General features: G+C 34.6%; 1 protein-coding gene across 5 annotated transcripts in view; it reads left to right on the forward strand.

The window, feature by feature from the left end:
* The window catches only part of AGTPBP1 (ATP/GTP binding carboxypeptidase 1), a 183,444-nt gene that overhangs the window by 126,046 nt on the left and 30,681 nt on the right, over positions 1–26,717 (forward strand). For all 5 annotated transcript variants that reach the window (XM_021671912.2, XM_064361611.1, XM_021671910.2 and 2 more), the window contains 6 exons: positions 13,604–13,691; positions 17,692–17,836; positions 20,946–21,099; positions 22,149–22,329; positions 23,562–23,691; positions 25,074–25,205. In XM_021671912.2, coding sequence (XP_021527587.2) covers positions 13,604–13,691; positions 17,692–17,836; positions 20,946–21,099; positions 22,149–22,329; positions 23,562–23,691; positions 25,074–25,205 — 830 coding nt within the window. The remainder of the gene's footprint in view (positions 1–13,603; positions 13,692–17,691; positions 17,837–20,945; positions 21,100–22,148; positions 22,330–23,561; positions 23,692–25,073; positions 25,206–26,717) is intronic.

Here is a 26,717-nt window from a genome sequence, read left to right on the forward strand (position 1 = left end):
GGAGCTGTAGATGTAATATTTTATTAAACTTATCTTTAGATTTGTTAGATCAGTACAACATAAAGCAAATCTTGGTTTGTCTTAACATCAACATAATTAAAAGAAAGGGACCAATATTTTGGTAAACTAGAATTTAACATTGTAAGCAATTATAACTAGCAATAATTCATTTTAAAGATGGGGACTGATGACCAAAGAAAATATTTGCAGTGGGAACTTCTTCATCTGGAAGTATTTATTTGTCATACATGATTGAAATGAGGAAGTAATATTAGTTAGGAGAGTACTTATTGTCTGTAATTTTTTTTTTTTTTTTTTTTTTTATTGGGGCTTGCTGGTTCGGGGACTATTTAAGTGTTGGATTCCGGAAAATGTGCCCAATAGAGGTCTTGTTCTTTGGCAGTATCCCCAAAAAGGAACAGGCTGACAGTTGCTTCTAAGTTACCCTTTTCTTTGAGCTTTTTAAAAGTGATTCTGTTGAATATTTAATATTGTTCACAAGTGAATGATCTTAAAATTAAGCAGTTTTAAAATATTTATGTTTCCTACCATATTTTTAATTGTAAAGAGAATACTGCCTTTAGAATACTGAATTTGAGAATGTATGTCGCTGAATAGTAGTGCTGTATCTGTTTGAATCTGAATTTGAGAATGTATGTCGCTGAATAGTAGTGCTGTATCTGAATCCATCACACACTGTTGCCCCCCATTACTTAGAAAGGATTTGCTGAAATCACCACTAGATGGCAGTCTTGCATTTTAATGACGTGGAGCTTCAGTACCAAGCTTCTCTTTCACCCTCTCTCCATCTTTGTGTCGCTCAAACATATGAGGATTTTCAACTACCTTCATACATAAATTGAACACGTTTGGAACCAGGGAATAAAGTAGAATTTTGGAGTCTAGTGTGTAGCATTCCCACCCCTTTGCCCACATTAGTTATTCCATATCTTTTCTGCCTCTCTAGAATGGATTAGTCCCCCTGACAAATGTTCCTCATACATTTTTACCTTTTGAGGTGCTCCTTACAGTTTTATATTATTTAAGTGTGTGGCTTTCCTACATTTCCTTTTTTCTCTTTGTAATTAGTATTTTACATTGGGGTACTTTGAGATTATCAAAGTATCTTGTTCCTTCTCAAGCTTTTAATTTATTAATATCAATATAGACTTGGTTTCCTATTTGACTCTGTGAGTTATAATTTGTTGCTATCATTATTTATTTTGATATTCAAATTGCCCAGAATTTGGCCAATGGGATACTATACATGCTGGTGTGTGTGCCCTTTTGAGATATCCCCATCATTCCTTATGGTTACCCTTGCTTTTTGGCACAGCAAGATGCTTAAGGCCCGTCTTGCCTTTCCCTGCCCCAGAATGAAATCTGCCATTTCTTCAAAGAGTGCCATTTTGCTTTAGTAGAGAATAGTGTTTAAAAAACAAATCTGTATGCTTGGTATACACATTGCTATTGGGTTATTACTGTTTACAAACTATCTCAATGGACAGTTAGGGAGTATATTTAATACATAATATTTACACAGAAATTTACATTTGTAGTATTTTCCATATTTGTATGTACATGTTTATGTGTGTGTATAATCACACACACACACACACACACACACACGAGGTTATACTTAAACTTTCAAGTGAGTAACACAGGCTTTGTTCTTGTTTTCTTTCCATATTTACAACTTTCTTCTCTAACATAGATAATTTTGGGCCCAATTAACTTATTTGATCAATTCCAGTTTATGTAACAATCTCCCTGGTGTCTATTTGAACAGATGCCTTCTTCCACCCTACTGAGGGTCTGATATCCCAAATTAGTCTTCCTTCCATCCTTCTGCATGGGTACTCTCCCTGTTTGTTTTTTGATTTTGTTTGTAATTTCTAGTATTAGAACACTGCGATCAGAAAGTTTGCAATATTTCTATTTTGTGAAATTTACTGTTGTTTTCTTTGTGATGTAATATATTATCAGTTTTTATGAATGTATTGTGCTATTGAGAATATACATTCTTTATATCTTCTTATATTATATCTTGATACATTATCATCAAATTCCAAGAAGGATATCTTTGCTTAAAATTTGCTAGTAATATATTGTCATATATATTATCAATTTTTATGAATGCATCATGTATTATTGAGAAGATATAAAGAACATATCTTTATTTTTATGAATGTATCGTGTTTTCGAGAAGAAGATATAAAGAATATATCTTCTTCACATAAGATATATTTTTTACCTGTATCAGGATGAGATATTTGATATTTAGATGTAAAATTTGCCATATTGATTATGTTATTTGGTTCTCTATATTTTGTTTTTTTGTTCAATTGATTCATCTAATTCTGAGTAGTGTTTTGAAGACTGTATCAATGGTATGTCCCTGTCGATTTCTGCTTATATCTTCTGTAATTTTTGCTTTATGTAGGAGGTTGACTTATTGGATGCATTGATATTAATTATTATTATATTTTCATTATGAATTGTGACTTTGTCATTATAAAGTTCCTCCTTTCTCTCATTAAACATTTTTTGTTCTAAAATCTACTTTAAGGATTTCAACCCTGATTTTAATGTTCCATTTGCCCTCTATATCTTTGCTTACTTTGCTACTTATAAACAATTTTAAAGTGTGTTATATTCTGTCTTCTAGTAATGCTGAAGGGCGTGGGTTATGTGTGGTTTTATTTATGCTACTTAGTGAATTTATTTATTTCTTCTTTGGTTGGGATGAAAAATCAAATTCTGAGACTGGAGGATAATGGCATCCACCTGAATCTGAATCTGAAATCGCAGCTGTAATAATAGACATGTTAGAAGCATGTATTTTTTTCTACGCAGAGTCACTGAATACAAATAACATGCAGCTTATGATAAGTGCCTTCAGGTTTTTTAGAGCTCTACTTTAAACTTTTCTTGTTCTCCTCATCTGTTAAATGAAGGTGTTAACATCAACTCCAACATTTTACAAATCTATGATTTATAGTACGTTAATGATTAGGACCTAAAACACCTCATCTTTCTTTGTATTTGCACATAATACTGACCACGTCGTCAATAAAACTTTGGCCTTTAATTGGATGTTATTAGGGACCAGTGCCATTGGATGTTACTCTGGTAATTTATTATTTTGATTATCTATATTTGAGGCAAAAAATCGACAGTTTTTAAACATACTTGTTTTATGTACCTGAAGGTTTATCCTTTGGCTAATGAATAAATTAGTTACTCAGATATAGGCTTTCTGTTACTATATCACGTTGCATAGACTTGTTTATCGAGTCTTGAGTTTACCTTATTTGATTTGATTCTTGCTGGGGCAACTTACTTTGTCCAAATGGTTTTTGTTACTGTCAGAATATCCAAATATAGCTAACTTCACAGTGACCAAAATTTAATATGATCATTTTAAATGTGATATAAGAACACATTGTTTTAAATGCAGTGTAAGAATAATTGTTTTTTATAACAGGAGAACACATAAGACAAATCTGAAGTGCCCTTTGACCTCAGCTGCAACCTTTCAATGCTTTATATGGTTGATTTAAAAAATTGATACATAATATTTGTACATATTTATGGGGTATATGTGATATTTTGTAACATGTATAGAACGTATAATGATCAAGTCAGGGTGTTTAGGATATCCATCACCTTGATGATTTATCATTTCTATATGTTAGAAATATTTTATGTCCTCTTATCTAGCCATTTTGAAATATACAATATATTGTTACCTATAGTCACCTGACTCTGCTATTGAACCTTAAAACTTCTTTTCTTTATATATTTACACTCATTAACCAACCTCTCTTCATCCCCTCATCCCTCCCACACACCTGCCTCAGGTGTCTATTATTTTACTTTCTACTTTCATGAGATCAACTTTTTTAGCTTCCATATATAAGTGAGAACATGCAATATTTGTCTTTCTTTGCCTGGTTTATTTCACTTGACATAATGACTTCCAGTTCCATCCAGTTGCTGCAAAGGACATGATTTCATTTTTTTTATGGCCACATTTTCTATGTGCCATAAAAAATTATTTTTTTGTATATATATATCATATTTTCTATATTCATCCATTGATGGATGCTGGGGTTGATTCATATCTTTACTGTTATGAATAGTGCTACAGTAAACATGGGGTGGGTGTTGGTATCCCTTCAATGTACTGATTTCCTTTACTTTGAATAAATATCCAGCAGTGGGATTGCTGGATCTTATGTTGTTCTATTTTTAGTTTTTTGAGAAATTTTTATACTGTTTTACATAGTGGCTACACTAATTTATGTTTCTGCCAACAGTGTATAAGAGTTCTCTTTTCTCCACATCCTCACTAGCATCTGTTACTTTTTTCCCTCTTTTTAATAGTAGCCATTCTAACTGGGGTAAGATGGTATCTCATCGTAGTTTTGATTTGCATTTCCCTGATAAGTAGTGATGTTGAATATTTTTTCATATGCCTGTTGACAATTTGTGTATCTTCTTTTGAGAAATGTCTGTGTCCTTTGCCTACTTTTTAATAAGATTATTATGATTAGTTTTTACTGTTGAGTTGTTTGAGTTCCTTGTATATTTTGTGTATTAATCCCTTGTTGGATAGTTTGTAAAGATTTTCTCCCATTCAGCAGGTTGTTTCTTCATCCTGTTGATTGTTTCCTTTTATTAGAGAGTTTGGTCAATTTACATTCAATGTTATTGATAGGTAAGGACTTACTCCTGCTATTTTGTTGTTTTCTAATTGTTTTGTGGTCTTCTCTTTCTTCCTTCTTTCTTTCCTATCTTCCCTTTTGTAAAGGTGATTTTCTCAGGTGATAAGTTTTAATTTCTTATTTTTTTAATTTTCTGTGTATCTGTTGTAGGTTTTTTGAGATTACTGCAAGGCTTGCAAATAACATTTTGTAACCCATTATTTTAAACTGATGACACCTTAACATGGATTGCAAAAACAAATTAACAAACAAGCAAAAAGAAAACTACTAAAAACTCTAACTTTATCACCTCTCACTTTTTGACTTTCTGTTGTTTTTATTTATATCTTATTATTCTATGCCTGGAAAAGTTGTATTATTATTTTTGATAGGTTCATCTTTTAGTCTTTCTACTCAACATATGAGTAGTTTACTCACCACAATTATAGTATTATAATATTCTGTGTATTTCTTTTTTTTTTTTTTTTTTATTTTAAGGAGGAAGAAAAAAGAGAAAGAGAGAGAGAAAATGGGGAGGTGGAAAAAGGAAGAGAAAGAGAGAGAGAGAATGGGGAGGAGGAAAAAGGAAAAGAAAGAGGGAGAGAGAATGGGAGTGTTGCTTTCTTGCCCAGGCTAGAACGCAATTTAGTAATGGTTATTAAAAACCTCTCTTATAATGATAATTATACTTAATGATGTAATCAGGAAGGAATAAGGGAAGAAGATAACAAACAAACAGCCAACCAATATTTCATTTAAACCTATGAAATGCTATGCGATTACTCAGGAGTGATTTACTTCCAATTATATAGTCACTTTTCTAATAGGTGTGAGGTGGTAATGTATGTTTTGTGTATTTGAAGTGGAGAGTTCTATAAATGTTTATTAAGTTTACTTGTTCTGGGTCTGAGTTCAAGTCCTGGATGTCCTTGTTAAGTTTCTATCTCGTTGATTTATGTATTAAATGATTTATTCTGTGTATTTCTATGTAGTTATTTTACCATGGAATTTTGTACTTTCAGGTGATTTCTTATTGCTCATTAATGTCCTGTCCTTTCAGAATGAAGAACACCCTTTAGCATCTCTTGTAGGAGAGGTCAGGTGTTGATGAAATCCCTCAGCTTTTATTTGTCTGGGGAAGTCTTTATTTCTTCTTCATGTTTGAAGGATATTTTCAGTGGATGTACTTACTATTCTAGGATCAAAGCTTTTTTCCTTCAGTGCTTTAAATATGTCATGCCGCTTTCTTGTAACTTGTAAGGTTTCTACTGAAAAGTCTGCTACCAGATATATTGGATCCCCTTTGCATGTTTCTTTTCTCTTGTTTTTAGGATCCTTTCTGTATCGTTGGCCTTTAGGAGTTTGATTATTAAATGGCTGGAGGTAGTCTTTGGCTTAAATCTGCTTGGTATTCTATAGCCTTCATGTTTGAATGTTGACATCTTTCTCTAGATTTGGAAAGTTCTCTGATATTATTCCTTTGAATAAACTTTTTACTCCAATCACTTTCTTTACCTCCGTGTGGTCACTGCTGGTGTACTGAAGACGTGTGGTGGGAGCAATTCAAGATTGTCTTTCCTACACTCTTCAGTGCATTTCCTTGGTATGATTGCTCACCTGATTTTTGATTCTTACAAAGGTGCTTTCTTGGGTGGATAGTTGTTCAATTTGGTGTTACTATTGTGGGGTGTCGAGTAGGGGGTGGTGATCACTAGAGGCATCTATTTGGCCATGTTGTTCTGCCTCTCAGTTATTTATTTTGTTAAATAGGTTTACTTTCCCTCACATCTTCTCTTTGCTTCCTGTAACACCAAAAAAATTGAATATGTGTTTGCTTTGTGGTGTGCCATATGTCATGTAGGCTTTGTTCATTCTTTTTTATTCTTTTTCTCTTTATTTTTGTCTGACTGGGTTATTCGAAAAGACCTATCTTTAAGTTTTGAAATTTTGTCCTCTGCTTTAGTCTATTGTCAAAGCTCTCTAATATATTTTTTCTATTATTCAATGAATATTCTTCAGTTCCAGTATTTGTTTGGCTTTTTAAAAAATGGTGTCTATTTTGTTGGTAAATTTCTCCCTTATTTTCTGAATTTTTTTTTGATTTCTTTGTATTGTTTTTCTGTGTTCTCTTATATCTCACTGAGTGTCTTTGGTATCATTATTTTGAATTATTTTTCCAGCATTTCATGTATTTATTTCTCATTAGAATCTGTTGCTGGAGAATTATTGGTTGCTTTGGAGGTATCATATTTTCTTGTTTTTTCGTGTTTCTTGTGTCCTTGTGTTATTATTGGCACATCTAGTGTAGCAGTCACATCTTTCAATTTTTTTAATTTACTTTCACAGGGGAGGACTTTTTTTGGAAGGTATGTTTATAATATTGGCTGGGTAGGGCACTGTAGCTTTGATTCTGGGTGCATGCAGTAATGTAGTTCCTATATGATTTCTGTGGCTGTTAACAATGTCAGTGGTTTCTGTAATTTCTTCAGTGGCTTAGGGTGTAGTTGTTAGGGGTGGCTGTGGTGAAGTGTTGCTGGGAATGGGGATACTGACGGCAACAGCAGTCCAAAGATTCCTATCCTTAGGACCCAGCATGATGTGTGCTAGCACTGGTGTTAGTGGGTCTAAGAGGGCCAGTTCTTGGGCCTCCACACAGCTTGCTCAGATGCTAGCAGTTGCAGCTTTGGGCCAGATAGGTGGGTGGTTCCTTTGGCTCCTGAGCAGCAGGCATAGCATTGGTGATGGCAGGATCAGTCAGTGGTGGGACAACCCTTTGCCTCCTAAGCAGTCTGTGCTAGTGTTGGTGGTGGTTGTGACAGGCTGGGTAGTCTAGTCCCTAGACCCGTAGGTAGTGTGTGTGGGTTTGTGCCAGCTGTGGTGGTAGTGGCAAGCTGGGTGGCTCATCCTGAGGCTCCTGGGAGGAGTGCTCAGGTGCCAGCAGTGGTTGACATGGCTGAGAGATCCCCAGACTCCCAGGTGGTATGCTCTGGTGTTGGGGATGGGGTAGAGCCAGGCCAGGCAGGCCTGTCTTCAGGCCCCTTCCAAGTGATTTATAGGGGCTCTGACTGTAACGAGGAGGGCTGGGGTGATCCAAAGGCTCCCCGGAGAGTGTTTGAGTGGGGCAGCAGCAGTGCTGGTACCCTCAGGGCACTTGAAAATGTACCCCAGCCTTGCTGCTAGGGATTGCTGAGCTGCTCTCAGTGGCAGCAACTGTAGGCAGGTGGCTGGGGAGTATGCGCCTTGGCCACAGGCGATAGCTGGGGACCTGGGAGCCTGTTTTCAGGGTATGCGTTAATGTAGGGTGACCACACTGCTAAGGGTGATAGAGTTGCTGCCAGGGGCTTGTGCTTTGGCCGCAGTGGCAGCGGTCAGCAGTGGTGGTGGCTGTGGGTGGGGGAGCCTGTCCTCTGGGCATGTGCAAATGCATAACAGCTTGCTGCTGGGAGGTGGGGTCTCTGCCAGTGTCTCTTACTTAGGTCTCAGTGGCAGCAGCCTATGGCATTGGTGGCTGTGGGTTGGGGAGGCAGGGGCTGTTGGGCCTCTGGGCAGGATGCAGTTGAGTGGGGGCTGGGTTCTCAAAACCATGCCAATACTCTTGCTTCTTAGGTCACACTCCACCTGAGCTCACTCTCTGGAACAATGCCTTCATGCAGTCTCAGAGTGGCTCCCTGTGTTAGTCTCAGGACGTGTGAGGATGAAGGGGCTTTCCCCTGGGGCTAGGTTTGGAGGAGTCTGTAGTGCCCACGTGGACTACTGAGAATCACACTTACCCTTTTCCTGTACTGGGAAGCCTCCCTGGGCTCCTGGCCAGGTAGCCTGCCTGCCTTCCCTCTTCTTCTCTTGTCTTAGGTATTCTTGTTGCTTCTCTGTTGAATTTCAGTGTTCTCTCTTAGATGATCAGTTTTAAGTGTGATTATCTACTCACTATTTTTGCTGCTGCTTTGTGGAGGAGGTAAGTGCAGATGCCTCTAGGCAGCCATCTTGAAGTGCCTCCTCTGTCTCCTGTGGTCACTATTAAAACTATTATAATGAGTTTTGTGTTATGGTGAGTTTTATGTGAGTGGAGGGAGTGAAAACTTCAGATTGAAGTTGCTCACTGAGTCCCAGGAAGGAATCAGGAAGGCAGACGTATTTTATATGTACCAGTGAAATTTCTGAGTTTCAAATATAAAGAGAAAGTTTTAACATGCTTCTCCTTTAGAAGAATAGGTTACTTAAAAGGAAATAATGATAATAATAACACCAGCAGCTAACAGTCATTGAATATTTATCACATGCCAGGCCTTATTCTAAGTAATAACATGTGATAGTTTTCATCCACACAACAACCAACCCCATGAAGTTGTCACCTTCATTTTACAGAAGAGAGAACGGGGGCATAGAGTGGTTAATAGTCTGCTCAGGATCATGCATCTGGTATGTGGTGAAGTTGGAATTCAAACCCAGGAAGTTTGGTTGCAGATTGCATGCTCTTAATCATCGTATTTTTCTGTATATTTTAAACATTAAACTAGTATTGGACTGCTCATCTGTAGCACTAGAAGCTGGTAGACTTCCAAATGTCTTTTGAAGAATCTGTAAATTGTTTGTCACTGCTAACAAACTGCATGTCAGTGTTTATAAGAATTCAGAAAATATATAGAGTGAAGGTCTGTCTCAAAAACAATAATTCAGAAAATATGCTATCTCATCTCTCTGAATAAAATCAATGAGTAAAAGGTCTCAAGATAGAAGTACTGGAACCTATAAAACATATTAACCAAAAATATTCTGAAGTGGGTAATATAGGAAAAGTGTAAGTTAACTTGTCTCAGTGGGATGCCTTAGTTATTTAATTTAGTATAGTGTTAGAAAAATATCAATTAATCATGACTATGAGGGTGGAAAGTAGAATTGAAAAGCATGATAGAAAGCTTCCAAATTAAGGAATAAAAGAAAATGTGGTGCAATGCAACCAAACCAATAAAAATAAAATGGTAAGGAAGAAAAAAAAAGCATTTGTTGATACCAGAAGTAGAAAATAAGATGGAAGGAATAAAGTGAAATGTATATCCATCATCACCAACTATGAATAAACTGTGAAGTACCCTCAAAAGGTCAGATATTGAAAGTTACACAGTTTAGTGGGGTGTCTGTCTCTCTGCCCCCCACCCAGTGTGTGTGCGTGCATGTGTGTGTGTGTGTGTTCGGTGACAAAAAAGGTTGAAAATGGATGATTGGGTGAAGATAAACTAGGCAAATAAAATAAAAATAAAGCAAAAGTAGTTAATATTAGTGTCAGTCAGCCGGACATGGTGGCTCACACCTGTAATCCCAGCACTCTGGGAGGCTGAGGTGGACAGATCACCTGAGGTCAGGAGTTCAAGACCAACCATGGCAACATGGTGAAACCCCATCTCCACCAAAAAATAGAAAAATTAGCTGGACATGGTGGCATGTGCCTGTAGCTCCCAGCTACTTGAGAGGCTTAGGCAGGAGAATCGCTTAAACCCAGGAGGTGGAGGTTGCAGTGAGCCAAGATTGCACCATTGCACTCCAGCCTGGGCAACAGAGTGAGACTCCATCTAGAAAAAAAAAAAAGATAAATAGTGTTAGACAAAAACGTCAAGGTCAAAAACACTGACTTGCATAAAGACAGATATTTTGTATTTACAAGTTGCAATCCTTTGAAGATGCTGTAAACCTTTATACAACACAACAACCCTAGCCACATAGCACCTGCAGAAGCAGGGCAAACAGCTGCAAGAAATGCACTTGATTAGAAAACGTGAGAATTTAAATACTCCTTTCAGAATCTGATATACCAAGAAGACAAAAATAAGTAAGGCTGTAGAGAATTTGAATAATATAATCAACAAGCTTGATTTTTTGATTCACTAGGATCCCATTGGAAATCTGAGAGGGAGATGTGAGACACAAGAAAAAGTGGTACTCATCTGGGAGTCCAGTGAAAAGAAATAACAGGATGAAAAAATAACAGGGTGAAATCTGAGATTTCTTAGAAAGCAACTCATCCAAATTAGAATTATAAGTTAGTGGTATCTTGGAAATATACTTTTAAAAAAGTGTTCTGGATTCTAAGAAATGATATAACATGATAAAGAAACCGAAAACTTAGGGACATTGGGAAAAAGGCTCATGAATTCTCCCATAAAAGGATAAAACAACGGAAGAACTGCAAAAAAGTCATACTACAAGTGTGAAACAAATTAAAATGTCATATAAGTTGGAATATTTGATGAAGTATATGAAATAATTTATTTGAACTAGACCCTGGAAACATTTTCTTTTGAAAAGCCAACACCTTGGCTTTGCAGTGAACTACATGTATGGAATCATAATGTAATTACATAAAATTGTTATTCAGTTTTTCAGTTTCTTTATAGAAGTATAAGTTATCTTTATGTTCATGAAACATTTAAAACTTCATTGTACATTTTGCTACGAAGAAAACTTATTGATGATTTTTAAAATTCTACAGATATTTGATTCAAAATATTAGTAAAAATAAAAAAATTGAATTAAAAATGTGTACTTGGAAATTACATAATAACTTCTTTAACAAATCAGTAGGTATAATTTAAAACAAATGCTACAAATTATCTAGAGTTGTGCTGTCCTGTACCACCTACATATGACTATTTAAATTTATATTAATTATAATTTAATATAAAAAAATTCAGTTCTTCATTGGAGCTGGGCTCATTTCTGATACTTAATAGCCACTTGTGGCTAGTGGCTGCCACATCAGGCAGTGCAGATTTAGAACATTTCCATGCTCGCAGAAAGTTCAGTGGGACAGCTAGAAGGTGCAAAGGAGAACATTTCAGACTTAGATGGGTTAGAGCTAAACTGGTATTCAGAGGGAAATGGAAGACTTTTAATAACTTACATTATTTAAAATGAAAAAGACTGAAAATAAGCACCCAACTTAAGAAATTAGAAAAAATAAGAAAATAGGCCGGGCGTGGTGGCTCATGCCTGTAATCCCAGCACTTTGGGAGGCCGAGGTGGGCGGATCACTTGAGGTAAGGAGTTCAAGACCAGCCTGGCCAGCATGGTGAAACCCCATCTCTACTAAAAATACAAAAATTAGCTGGGCGTGGTGGCAGCACCTGTAATCCCGGCTACTCAGGAAGCTGAGGCAGGAGAATAACTTGAACCCGGCAGGCCAAGGTTGCAGTGAGCTGAGATTGCGCCATTGCACACCAGCCTGGGTGACAGAGCAAGACTGTGTCTCAAAAAAAAAAAAAAAGAAAAGAAAAGAAACCAAAAGAAAATAAGAGAATGATTAAAAAATTATTACATATAAATGTTAAAAATATATAAAGCATTTTATATCTAGATATAAGTCATAGAAATACCAAAAGTGGGCTAGGTGCAGTGACTCATGCCAGCCAGTGTAATCCTAGCACTCTAGGAGGCTGAAGTGGGAGTATCACTTGAGGCCAGGAGTTCAAGACCAGCTAGGGCAACATAGTGAGACCCATCTCCATTTTAAAAAGAAATAAAAGAAGAGTGAAGGAAGGAAGGAAATTTAAAAAAATATGTTTATTAATAAGTCACCATATTTACATGGTATTCCAGATGAATTATTAGATGTTGAAAAGGCATTTGATAAATTCATTAAAACTCTGAAGCATGACAAAAATTATGATGTAACTACTCAAGTAATGATAATAATAAAAGTGTTTACCACCTAAAGGTGGTTGTGAGGATTTAATTACTTAATACATGTAAAAACAGAATAGTATTTCATATACAGAAATTATTCATTGTTAGCTATTTTTTATTATTTAAACCTGACAAAGTTGATTTGCAGAAAAGTGACAAATATTACATGGAATGGCAAAACATCTTGATTAAAGTCATGAAAAAGAATTGTTTGTTCTTACCACTATATTCAGCATAATTTTTTTGAGGTTTCATTTATCTAAATGGAGAACAAAATGAAATAAGTGACATAAATATTAGAAGAGGAGATGAAATATTTTAATTATATTCCTAGAAAATCCACGAGACTACTAAAAACCTGTTATAATTAGTGAGTTTATTCAATAACATGAATATTAAGAGAATTACAAAAAAATAAATGAATAGCGCTTCATTGTTGGAATAACCAGTCAGAAATGGAAAGGAAAAAAAGAATCTTATAAAAATACTCACAGATAAGTTTAATGAAATTATTCTGTACCAGGAAAAGAAAATGATTCTATCCTTAAGTTAGAATTTAAGGAAAGTCAAACCAGATCTCAATAAAAATTGTCAACCTTTCTATACTTCACATAAATTTAATTCAATTCCATTTAGAAACCTAGTGTATCATTTAGAAGTTAGGTAAGATGATTTTAAAGTTCATGTGGAAAACAGATTTCTAAGAATACCCAAGAATGTATACTCTATATTTTGGTTAATAGTCCCTCTTCCTCTTCTCTCCTACAAACACAAACATGTGTGGGGAAAAGTGGGGAAGAAAGCAAACATACCATTTTGGTGGCATTTTCCTATTAACTTCAGTGTAGATGGAAATCCACGGAGAGTTAGAGGGGTGATTGTATTTTATGTCTTTACATATTTTTTGTTTCACTTTTTATAGGGAATATGTTATCTTTAATTGATTTCATGTAGAAAATTTAATAGAAAAGAGTTTAATGACTTTTCACTCTAAAGTTGTAATCCTGTATTATTAAACTAAAAAATAAAAGCATACCATTGATTGACTTGGGATGTTTGAGAAATGCATCGGATTTTTAAAGTACATACTAAATAACTGGAATGTAATTTATTTCAGCTTTCTTGAATGTTTGGTGCTTTCTACAAAGGGAAGATTAATTTTTAATTCAAAAATTCTGAAAAGAATTTTCTCTTTTTTTCTGTCTCTGTTTTTTTAAAAGGTATGCAACCACTCATGTATTCGGTTCAGGAAGCATTAAATGGCAGACCGTGGTGGATTCGTATGGGGACTGACATTTGTTACTATAAGTAAGTATTTTAAGAATAATATTAATAGAACATCAGCTTACAGAAGATGATATTAAGTACATTCTGTTTCAGTGTAAAAGGAAATAGAGTTATTACTGCATACTTTGAATTGTGGTGCTATGCTTTAGTAATTCTAAAGAGTGCTTTAGAACTTGAGATCCACTTACGGAGTGTATACAGTAGAAGTAAAATGTGTTGTATAGGCAGACAAACTTAGGTCCAGGCTGTGTCTCCACCACTTAGAGAGTTATGTGTCCTCAGCTTTTCCAGCTTTAAAACTCTGGAAACTTTATTGAATAAAACTGAAATTAGAAATTATGAGTAATAATTTGCAGTGGCTTTTTATGGTTCATATGATATCAAGTATAACTCTTATCTTTTCCCTTTTTATATTAATACACAAATGTTTGCCTCATTTTAATTTCCAAAATGTTAACTGGAGATGTGTTCCAAATACAGTACATCAGCTTACATGGTTCATCTTTGACTGTAAATACGTGATCTACTTAGCGAGTTTGAAATAAGTGCTAGAGGCTGGGCATGGTGGCTCATGCCTGTAATCTCAGCACTTTGGGAGGCTGAGGTGGGCGGATCACCTGAGGTCAGGAGTTTGAAACCAACCTGGCCAGCATAGTGAAACCCTATCTCTACTAAAAATACAAAAATTAACCAGGCATTGTGGTGCACGCATGTAATCATAGCTACTCGAGAGGCTGAGGCAAGAGAATTCCTTGAACTGAGGAGGTGGAGGTTGCAGTGAGCCAAGATTGTGCCACTGCACTCCAGCCTGGGTGATAGAGCAAGACTCCATCTCAAAAATAAATAAATAAATAAATAAATAATGCTAAGTGCTAGAAATACTAAATGTTAGAAATACTAAGTGCTAGAAATAATACTAAGTGCTAGAAATACTAAGTGCTAGAAATACTTCTGTGGAATAGTTTGGCCATTCTTCAGCTCCACCTCTAAGTACTTGAGGATTCTCACATATCTTGCTTTTCCTTTTTACACTGTGTCTGCAAATGTTTTCAGGTAATGTTCACTGTTGATTCCACTTGGCACCCCTGTATCTTCTCTTTTATTGATTTCAATCCTGACATTTCTGTATAGTGAATTTTGACTTTTTAGATTGTGCTTAACTGGCACTAATGCCCCTCTTTTTTAGCTTTACCAATTAGAAGAAGGCTTCTAAAATTAAACTGTTTTGACATGGCTTTGGAAAAAACTTGGTCTTAAGTAGCCTTACTTTCTGGGAAAGAAAATATTCCTTGGGATCCATCTCAGTAAGATTTCCTCCTTACTCTTATTAGTGAAATAAATAGCAAATAAATGAGAAACAGAAGTAAAGGTAATATGTAATTCATCTGCACCATAATACATCCTGTATTTCTTTTAATGGTAGACTAATATGAAAATACTCTTGATCACTTGTCTCTTTCTCATAAAGTTGGTTGAAGCTGTAATTATTGGGCAGTGCTTCCTAGATTTTAGCAGAATTATTTAGACTATTAAAGAGAGAAACAATGTTTTTCAAAAAGTATTCTTTCTTTCATGCTTTTTTATTTTTTCACATTAGAAATTGTCAATCAGTGAATGCTTTTTCACATTGCAAAATGAATAATCATAGCAGGACAAGTTGTTCTAGTCTATGTAAGGGGTGATGGCAAGGATTTTATTTTTTTAGTTTAGTTTCCTTTGGCTACTACTTCCTGATCTGGAAGCAGAGTTCAACTCAACAAACATTTATTAACCACTTTCTTTTCTTTCTTTTTTTTTTTCTTGAGATGGAGTCTTGCTCTGTTGCCAGGGTGGAGTGCAGTGGTGCAATCTCGGCTCACTGCGTACAACCTCAGCCTCCTGGGTTCAAGCGATTCTCCTGCCTCAGCCTCCTGAGTAGCTGGGACTACAGGCGTGTGCCACCATGCCCAGCTACTTGTTGTATTTTTAGTAGAGACAGGGTTTCACTATGTTGGCCTAGATGATCTCAATCTCTTGACCTTGTGATCCGCCCACGTTGACCTCTCAAACTGCTGGGATTACAAGCATGAGCCACTGCGCCCAGCCTTATTAGCCACTTTCTATGTAAGACTCTATTCTAGTTGTTTTCCTGAAGCCTGAGATAGATTTATTTATTTTAATTTTCATATTTTTTTTTTGAAACACAGTCTTGCTCTGTTGCCCAGGCTGGAGAGCAGTGGTGCAGTCCTGGCTCACTGCAGCCTCAAGAGCATGTCATCATTCCCAGGCTGAAGTGATTCTCCCACCTCAGCTTCCTGAGTAACTGGGACTACAGTTGAGAACTGGCTAATTTCATCTTTTTTGTAGAGACTGGGTTTTCACCGTGTTGCGATCCACCTGCCTCAGCCTCCCAAAGTGCTGGGATTACAGGCATGAACAAAAGTGCCCGCCCTGAAATTTAGATGATAAGGATTAAAGTGTGCTTTTGCATTGTGCCTTAACTTTTCATGTCAGCTAAGTCCTGTGATGCTTGTTTTATCTATAAAATGGAATAAAACTGCTTTTCACCATTATATGAGATAATGGATGTTTTACCGGTTTATAACCTAGAAATTGCCAGGTAGCTATAATGTTATATAAATACCTCTCCAATTAAATGTTAAACTTTTGAGGGAAAAGAGTTGGCAAGGACTAGATTTTGAACTTATTTTGCATTTTTGTTAATCCTTAGCACTCTGTCATTGGGTATCTATTCAAGATACTGTGAATAAATTAATGAAGACTATATCAGTTTGAAAATACTTTGAACATTTATGTGCATGAAAAAATAACCTATAAGCCCTGGGTTTTCTTCATTTCATGGCTTAAATAATACAAGATGATTCAGAATTTTAGAAATTAAGTTGATAGAGCATCTTTAAGTCAGCATATGTCAGCAATATTTAGATTCTGGAGAGTAATGTGTAGTTTTTGAAACTTTATTATGGAAATCTTCAAACATTTACAAAAATGTAGAATAAGATAATGAGGCCCCATATATTCATCACCCAGGGGTGAGTTTTGTTTTAGCTATACTTTCATTCCTGCTTCCACACTGAATTTTTAAGGCCATTTTCAGATATTGTATTTTAGTCATACATACTTAACATATGTATTTCTAAAAGACAAAGGCCTTTTAAGACAGTCTTAACCACAACGCCATTATTGTAACACAGAAAAATTAAGAAAATTTCTTACTGTGATGAAATATCCAATGTTCAAACTTCTCCAGTTGCCTCTAAATGTTGTTTTATAGTTTTATTTACTCAAAATCCAGCCAGGGATCACACATTGCATTTGATTTTTGTTGACATGTCTCTTAAGTCTCTGTTAATTTATAGGCTTCCCTTTTCTTTTCTCTCTTTTTAAAAATTTCTCACTCATTTGCTAAAGCTGGATTGTCAGGTAGGGTTTTTCACATTTGGATTTTATTGGATTGCACCCCTGTGGTGTTAACAAGTATTTCTGTCTCACCAATTTCCTGTAAACTGGTAATTAGATTTAGAAGCTTGATCAACTTCAGGTTTGATTTTGGCAAGAATACTTAATAGGTGGTACAATTAAACATCATTTCTGATTGTTTCTCTTTTTGTAATCTTAAGATTGATTAGTGAACCCAGGTCTTGTAGCCTGATCCACGTAAAGGTGTCCACCAGCCTTTCATCTCCTGATTGTAGCAGCCATTGATGATCATCTTCTAGATCCAGTAATGTGTATGGATGTCAAAGAATGGGGTTCTAAAATTTTTTTTTGATGTAAAGAGTATTAGATCATTTAATTAGTAAATTTGGAAGTGAAAAGTAATGTAATGTGATTGACTAATAACAGTCAACTGCTTTATTAGTACTAAGTTTTTTTTTTTTTTTAAATAGGATATTTAAGGTAAGCTTTTTACAGACTTGGGTTTTTCTTTTTTTCCCTGAAGTTCCATTTAATAAAAGTAGCAAGGAAAATCAGTTTTTGTGTGGATGAGATGAAAATGTTTTATGCTTTTTTATTGTAGAAATCATTTCTCAAGAAGTTCAGTTGCTGCAGGTGGGCAAAAGGGAAAATCTTACTATACAATTACATTTACTGTCAATTTTCCACATAAAGATGATGTTTGCTACTTTGCTTATCACTATCCATATACATATTCAACTTTACAGGTAAGAACTCTAAATTAAATTGTATTAGATGGATATGTGTAACATAATGGAAGAAAATTGAGTTTAATTAAATATTCTAACAAGGATAATGATAATAATTGAGTTTAAATATCCTAATATAAGGAAAATTTAGTTAAATATCATAAGAAAAGGGTTTAGTGTTGCAGATTTTGGAAATTTCTTGAGGAGTAAAATGGGAATGTGTTTTTTTTTAAATAGAAATGTTAAGAAACTTTGACATGATTTTTATTTCCCATCTTTTGTTGACATCCACAGTTCTCTAAGCTAAGATTCCATGATTTACAAATTTTAACCAGGTGAGATTTCTGTGTGTTTAACCAGAATCTCGTAGAAAATAGAATATTAGAAAAATATGGATGCAATTTGAGTTTTTCTGAAGGAAAAATTGAGATCTTTTTCTGAAAGAAATGGTTTCGTTATGGAGACCTAGATCCAGATTTCTAAAAATCTGGGGCATAAGGGTTATTTTGTGTGAGACCTTTCGATATTTTGAATATTTGCATTGTAAAACAGAACAAACAAAGTTCAGTAATTAAATATCAACTGTGATAGATTTATTCTCAGAACAGAACATCTATTCTAATGGTCAAGGATCATGAGGGTGTGGTCAATTTACCAATAAAGAAATTGGAACACTATAATTAGAAACAAGCTCCCAAATTATTAGAGAGGAGAACATGAAAGAAAACATAGTCCATAGAGCAGAAGAGATATCAAACCCTTAAGAATACTAAATGAGGCTGACAACGTTAAATGAGCCTTACTGTACGTTAATGAAGGTTATAACTTACCATAAAGGTAAGTGTTCGTGTATCTTTCTGTGCCAACTTAGTAGTTCTACTTTTGGGTAATTTTTCCTAAGAAAACAAATAAGAATGCACATATAAATATATTTTTACTGTTTATATTTGCCTGGTTTTATGTTACTGTTCTTTACTGATTGTGCCTTTTAATATATTTTAAATTCTGTTTTCTTTCAATCCCCGTAGCATGATGTTTTTCAGGCACGACCATTGTTTCTCACATGGCCTGCCAACCTCTTTGTAACTGGTGTTCTACGATTCAGTTTTGCCTCCTTTGCTCTTCATTAGTTCCTCCCCCTCTCCACCCAGACTGTAGCCAAAGGGCTCTTTTATAGCTAATCTTATAATAAAATACCCTGCTTAAAACTCTTTAGTGATTTCTCTTGCCCTTTGTTTGAAGTCTAAAATTCTTACGATGGTTCACCCTGTCCTTTCTCTACTAATGCACCTCCACTTTTTTTTTCTTTTGCCATATCCACATACTATTTGAACTATTATTTATTTATCTTTAAATAGACTTTAAAATAGATTACTCTTTAAAGTATATCCTCATCCTTAATTAATATCCATGAAATCATTTAAATTGTATCCTCATTCTCAGTTAGTATCTGTGAAATCCATGAAAAGTTTAATGTACTAGACTTTTTTCTAATTCACGTAAAACATATACCTATTAAACTTTTAAAATGGTTATCTACATATCACTTAGTTATCTCAATTACCAGTTGTATGTATACTATGCTTTGGGGAAGACCTGCCTACCAGGCCCTTCATTCTGTGACAGATTTTTCATTTCTCACCTTTGTAGCTATAATGAATCTTACAGAATTCTCTGAAATGCCCTGTTCTGTCTTGTGGTCTTCTTAATATTTTTCCTTCTGCCTGTAGTACTCATCTCTGTGTCTTCACTCATCCTTTGGATTTTAGTTTAAACATAGTTTTCTCCAGAATATCTTTCCTCACTGCCCAAACTTGGCTAGGCTCCCCTCCTCTTACTACAGGCTCTCACAGCACTCTCTATTTTCCCTAGGGTTGGGTTCACTTATTCATTGTTATATTCCCAGTGCCCTGCACAGTTTCTGGAAAATAGTGACCACTCAGTCAATAGTGATGATGTGAATGCACATAGGCAAAAGTTTGAAAACCAAGTAAATATCTAAAAATAAGGGATTGAATAATTTATTTTTGGTATAGCCATATAATATGACCATTAAAATTTGTGTTTTCGGGCCAGGCGTGGTGGCTCACGCCTGTAATCCCAGCACTTTGGGAGGCCGAGGCGGGTGGATCACGAGATCAAGAGATCGAGACCATCCTGGTCAATATGGTGAAACCCCGTCTCTACTAAAAATACAAAAAATTAGCTGGGCATGGTGGTGCATGCCGGTAATCTCAGCTACTCAGGAGGCTGAGGCAGGAGAATTGCCTGAACCTAGGAGGCGGAGATTGCGGTGAGCCGAGATCGCACCATTGCACTCCAGCCTGGGTAACAAGAGCGAAACTCCGTCTCAAAAAAACAAAACAAAACAAAAAAAACTTGTGTTTTCAAAAAATACACATTTTAGCATGTTTAATGATGTGGTATAGTATTCATAATTACAAATATATATGTGATTGTGTGTGTGTATAAATTTTTAAGTGATAAAATCAGATTATAAAAGTCTTTATGTAATTATGGTTTTGCTTGTACACATTGTGTTAGTAGTAATACAGGTGGTGCAGTTATGGAAGTTTTAAATCTTTAAAACATTAAATTTTTTTCTTTGTAGTTTTTCTTTCAGACACTTTATAATAAACCCATATTAATCTTGAAATCAGGAAAATAAATTGTTAAAATTTGTGCTACATAATTTTTATTCTTCGAATTTTAGATTGTTGCTGTTACAGGTCTACAATCACTTACAATTCCAAAATTCAGAAGGCTTTGAAAGCCAAAAGGTTTTTTGGAACTCATTTGGAGGCAAAGCCTGACCTGAGTTTATTTAGAATATTGATTCCACTTAGGGTGATTCTTCATATGTTTTGCTGCACAAATAATGATCGTATTACAGATTGCTACCCTGACCCCGGTGGTGGTGCTGCATAATTAATGACTTAAACAATGTATGGCCTTTCTCAGGTTTCCCAAACAATGATGTTTAGATTACATCTGGCCCTGAGGGTTTTGGATAAGGGGTTAAGAATCTGATTCAATTCTAGTTATGTGGAGATCTGGATGCATTATTTCTGTATATCATAGGGACTTTTTAAGTGATTGTATACTTTGTTTTAAAATTTTTATCAAGATGCACCTTCAAAAATTGGAATCAGCACACAATCCTCAGCAAATCTATTTTCGGAAAGATGTGTTATGTGAAACCCTGTCTGGAAACACCTGCCCCTTGGTGACTATAACAGCAATGCCAGAGTCTAATTATTATGAACATCTCTGTCAGTTCAGTAAGTCTGTCTTCCTTACTCACAATAGCAGTCATTCTCACCTACTTTGATTTGCTTTCTCTCTGTTTTATAATGGAAATAATAATAGGAACAGACATCAGAGGACTTGGGCTCTAGTCTTGGCCCTGTTATTGTCCAGCCATGGGCCTACCTCTGGGCCTCAATTTTCTTATCCTGAAAATAAGGGGCTACATGAGATGTTCTCTGAGATCTCTTTCGCTACTACTGTCATTTAGTTCTTACTCTTAGAAATTGTATTCAAAGTAGAATACAACAAATTATTTTAAGAGACCATTTAGTAATACTATCAGTTTAGAAATGGACTGATTTTACTTGTAAATAAAACAACCAGAAACCTATCAGTTGTTTTGATAGATAGCACTGAATAGCTACTCATTTCCCCCTGCCATTTATATGTTTTAAATTGCCTCGAATGTACAGCTGTAGTAATAAAAATAAAACTGTTCCAATTTTGATAAGAAGGCAAAGTATTTTCAGGAAACAGAAAGAGCATATTATGTATGAAAATATGAGTGATGAGCTGAATGACTATTTTGTAGACTTGTATATCTAAATGTATAGTGAAATTTTGGGAGGTAAATTGCTGAGCAGATATACTTTTTTCTCTATGCTTATCAGAGCAACTATAAGACAGAGCTAAAATTATATTTTCTTTCTTTTCCCCATGATTTTATGAAAAATAATTTTATATTTTAAACTTCCCCCAAGTATTTGTTCTTTATAAAATCAACATGACATTAAGTAACTAATTTTACATGTTAAATTAGTCATTGGGAAATAAATAAGTGGATCAAATAGTACTTACTGTTTTATGTCCTGTTATGAGCTCCTTCGGGATATGGTTTTATTGATTTTATATTTGTTTCTTTTATAGAGCCTAGCGCAGTGCTTGTATGATGCACCATTGAGTTCTATTAATTTATATCAGAATTCACAATTGAGTTAGAGACATTTCTAAAGCCCCAAAGTAAAATATACAAACTTTTAGTAGCTGTTCATTTTAATTTGAGATTTTATGTGTACTTTAGGAAATCGCCCTTATGTTTTCTTATCTGCTCGGGTACATCCTGGAGAAACTAATGCAAGTTGGGTTATGAAAGGAACATTGGAATATCTCATGAGCAATAACCCTACTGCTCAGAGCTTACGAGAATCGTATATTTTTAAAATTGTCCCTATGCTAAATCCAGATGGTGTCATCAATGGAAAGTAAGTTAAGCAATAGTTATAGAATATATTATAGACCATTGCGGTTGTCCTGTATAAACTTATTGAAATAACAGTGTCCAGGTTAACAAATTTAGTGATTTTTCTAGAATAAAGAAATTTTTGGTGGGAAATTCATCTAAGGTAAACTTTTAAATGAATATATATTTTGGATACTTGTAACGGTATGAAATTATGAGAAATTCTGTATCCATGAGAATATGCTTTCATAAAATGCCTGAATTGTTTTAGAAAAATCACAGTGTCAGGTTATAAGAAAGATTAACTCATACCTTTCATATTCCTTTCTTTTTTGTTAGTGGCATGAACCTAGATTGTTCTATGATTAAGACTCTTCTGGGATCTCCTGGAATGTTAGCCCCATCTGCTAACCTCTTCCTAATATGAGGAGGTCTAGTTTCTGACAGTTCTTTAGAGGGGAAATAGTGGAAGATAATTACTTTGTAAGAGGAAGCTGCATTATAGTTAGTATGGTAAATTTATTCTGGTAATTTGACAAGGTCTCTGTAGTGCTGCTCTGAAAGATGGGATTTAGTCTAGTTGTCGTGAGTATCTCCAAAGATGAGGATAACATGTCTTACTTCAGTAGAAGTGGCATGAATATTTCTCATATCAGAAAATTATTGATTTTTTTTTAAAAAACAGAATTTCTTCTTAGTTAATGTGTTATGGTTATGGAACTAAAATGATGTCTATTTTTAATTGAGAATATATTGACCAGTTAGAATTCTGTTTATATTTGTCATCACTTTATGATTATTTGCCTAAATAATTTATTTGCATCATGGTTTTCCTACTTAGTACCCATAAATAAACAAAAAAGTATTTGATATTTTACAACAATGTATACTTTTCATATACTTGTCTTTCTCAGAAGGAACACCTAAGTAGCACTTTAGCTGATGAAGTCAAGATACAGCATGCTAACAAAACAAATGATTATTATGTAGTCAGAATTAAGATTTTTTCCATATTTTGAAAATTTTGATTATGAATATGAAAACTTACCACAGTTAAATTAATGTGACACAAAATCTTGCAAATAAACACTCAATAAATGTTTACTTAATGAATATAGTATGCATTTGGTTGAGCTTACCATTTATACCTATTTGAAATGCTTAGTGGAATAGAATCATAAAGTTAAATCAGAAATGTACATAAGGGTTTATTGGTACCAGTGTTTTTCTGTCTTTGTGTTTATGTACATGTAGTCATCGCTGTTCTTTAAGTGGAGAGGATTTAAATAGGCAGTGGCAAAATCCAAATCCAGATTTACATCCTACGATTTACCATGCTAAGGGGCTGTTGCAATACTTGGCTGCAGTGAAGCGTTTACCTTTGGTAAGTAGCAATACTTGTTTTTACTTGGTATAGTCAAAGATAAAATGTCATTTTTTGTTATCAAGTACTTGTGTAATAATCGTGGGGTCAGATTCATCCATTATGTTCGTATTCTTAATTTTACAAGGTTGAATGTTTATAATTCTCATAAGCCTTTTATTTTTCTTTTTTGGTTATGAATATTGATAACTCTTGGTTTTACATACTTAACTTCACTGTTTGAACAACACTAAGGTAACAATATGTATCTTCCAAATTCTCAAACTAGAAGCTTATTCTGAGTTATCTAGTCAGCTCTGAAGCTGTTAAATCTCTACTACACACACGGGAACTGTAGTACAGGCATGACTGGACTGAACTATATACATATGCTTCTTCTGTTCTCACCAGCTTTTGATTAGAATGTTTTCGTTATATTAGTATGTATATTATTTAATCTTTCTTTAAGAAAGAAAGACTTTGCAGAGGAGTAAAATTGACATGTGTTTTATTTTTTATTTTTTTTTAAATGATGCTCTTAAAAATTAAATTAAAACCATACCCTTCTTTATGGTGTTTTTTAATAAATAAGAGCATTTTCTTGTTTTATTGTTGTTGTTGTTTGTTTTTAAATTTAAAAAAAATTTTTTTTGAGACAAATTTTTGCTCTTCTTGCCCAGACTGGAGTGCAATGGCATGATCTTGGCTCACTGCAACCTCCACCTCCCAGGTTCAAGCTATTCTCTTGCCTCCGCCTCCCAAGTAGCTGGAATTACAGGCACCCACAACTACTCCTGGCTAATTTTTGTATTTTTAGTATAGATGGGGTTTTGCCATGTTGGTCAGGCTGGCATTGAACTCCTAACCTCTGGTGATCCATCCACCTCGGCCTCCCAAAGTGCTGGGATTACAGGCATGAGCCACTGCTCCAAGTCAAATTAGGTAAATGTTTTTATAACCATTTGGGGCAGCAGTCACCACAGCTGTAGATTTGAACTATAATGAAATGTATTATTTTAAAAATGGTGAATAGTAAATACAAAGGTGATATAGGACCTTTAAAGGATTTGGCAATTCTAGAATTAATTATAGATCCTTTCCCAAATTAGGTGTTATCACTTTTATTGGTCATAATTGTTAAATGGTGGCTCTTTTACAAGAAACAACAACAACAAAAAAAACAAGAAAATGCTCTTATTTATTAAAAAACACCATAAAGAAGGGTATGGTTTTAATTTAATTTTTAAGAGCATCATTTTTAAAAAAATAAAAAATAAAAGGCATGTTTATTTACAGTAAAAAGACCAAGAAACACAGACCTACATGTTTATTGACTTGATATTAACTACCTTTACTTAGTAATATAATGAAGTCTTTTAATTTTTAAAATATGTATTTTCAAGGTTTATTGTGATTATCATGGCCATTCCCGAAAGAAGAACGTATTTATGTATGGTTGCAGCATCAAGGAGACAGTGTGGCATACCAATGATAATGCAACTTCATGTGATGTTGTGGAAGATACGGGATACAGGGTAATTATTATAGATCATTCATGGGTTTTTGAATTTCAAACATGCGTAAAAGTATAGAAAATACATATATTAACATATATGAACTCAGATTCAGTAAATGTTGACATTTTGCCATTTTTGTTTCAGATTTTTCATTTTAAGTTTTTCATGTTCATATTTTTCATCTATTTGGAATTCATCTTTGTGTGAGATGTGGGGATCTAATTCTGTTTTCTCTATGAATACCAGTTGGCTTGCACCATTAACTGGATAGTATCTCTTCCTCTGTCAATTTGATGATGCCATCTGTTACATACCTTATTTCACATATATGGGTGTATGGCAAGGCTATTATTTTAGCCATTCTTGTTTCTGTCTCGTTGCAAACAACATTTTTTAAATTACTGTAGATTTATAATTAATGTTGATATATTGTAGGGCAAATTTTCCTTTCTTATTCTTTTAAAATTTGTTTGACTCTTTTTTTCTCTGTACTTGTGAAATTTAGAATCCATTTGTAGATAAACTTTTTTGGAATTTGCATTAGAGCTGCCTTGAATCTAAAGTTGGAGAGAATTATTATAATGATATATAACATTGTCATCTGTGACTATTGCCTATGTGTCTAGTCAAGTCTTATATTCAATAAAGTATAAAATTTCTTCACATACATGTAAAATGTTTGTTAGATTTATTCCCAAATACTTTATGAATTTTATTGCAGTTGGGAATGGAATTTTTCCCCGCATATCTGCCTGCCCCCAATTGATCATTATTGGTACATAGGAAAGCTATCGATTTTTTTTTCAGAAAAGATTTCTACACATTTTTCAGGTTCTTCTACAGAGGATTACATATAAGAATGGCATCACATTTCACAGTGGCAACACTGGAAGCAAAACTTTGTGGTGCAAAGACTTCACAATTCTCAACTAGATTTCCAACCTATAAATTTCATACTTCATTCTGTCAGTAAGTGTGAAAATAAAAAAGGATGTTCTCAGACATTTAAAGTCTCAAAAATTTACCTCACAAATAGCCTTTCTTTGGAAGCTGCTGGAAGACATTCTTACCAAAATAAAGGAATATATGAAAGAGGAAGGCATACAGAAATTAAGTTCAAGAGAGAGACAAAGCCTAGGATAAAGATGGGGGAAGACCCCAATAATATATGTAAAATGCCCAACATGTCAACAGTCAACAAATGTTCCTGCCATACAACCTTCAGAAATAGAGTTTTATTAGGTTAGACTGCACTGAATAAAGGAAACCAAGTAGATTAGCAGAGCTCAGTGATACAGTAAAGGGGACTATTTAGTTGAGACCCAGATAAATAAACGTAAGAAAATGAGACTAGTGAGAGGCCCAGAGAATGGGAGAAAGCTAGACGAAGAGCACATGCACACAGCCTTCCCATAGACTGCTCTCTGGAATAGCGCCATCATTGCCATCATTGCCTCACCTGGTTGTTTCTGCTTGTATCATACTTCACTTCTCAAGGAATTCTCACTTAGGCCCCAAAATGAAATCAGA

Source organism: Aotus nancymaae, unplaced genomic scaffold (genome assembly GCF_030222135.1).
Source record: "Aotus nancymaae isolate 86718 unplaced genomic scaffold, 86718_ANA_hifiasm-v0.15.2.pri h1tg000041l, whole genome shotgun sequence".
Classification (NCBI taxonomy): domain Eukaryota; kingdom Metazoa; phylum Chordata; class Mammalia; order Primates; family Aotidae; genus Aotus; species Aotus nancymaae.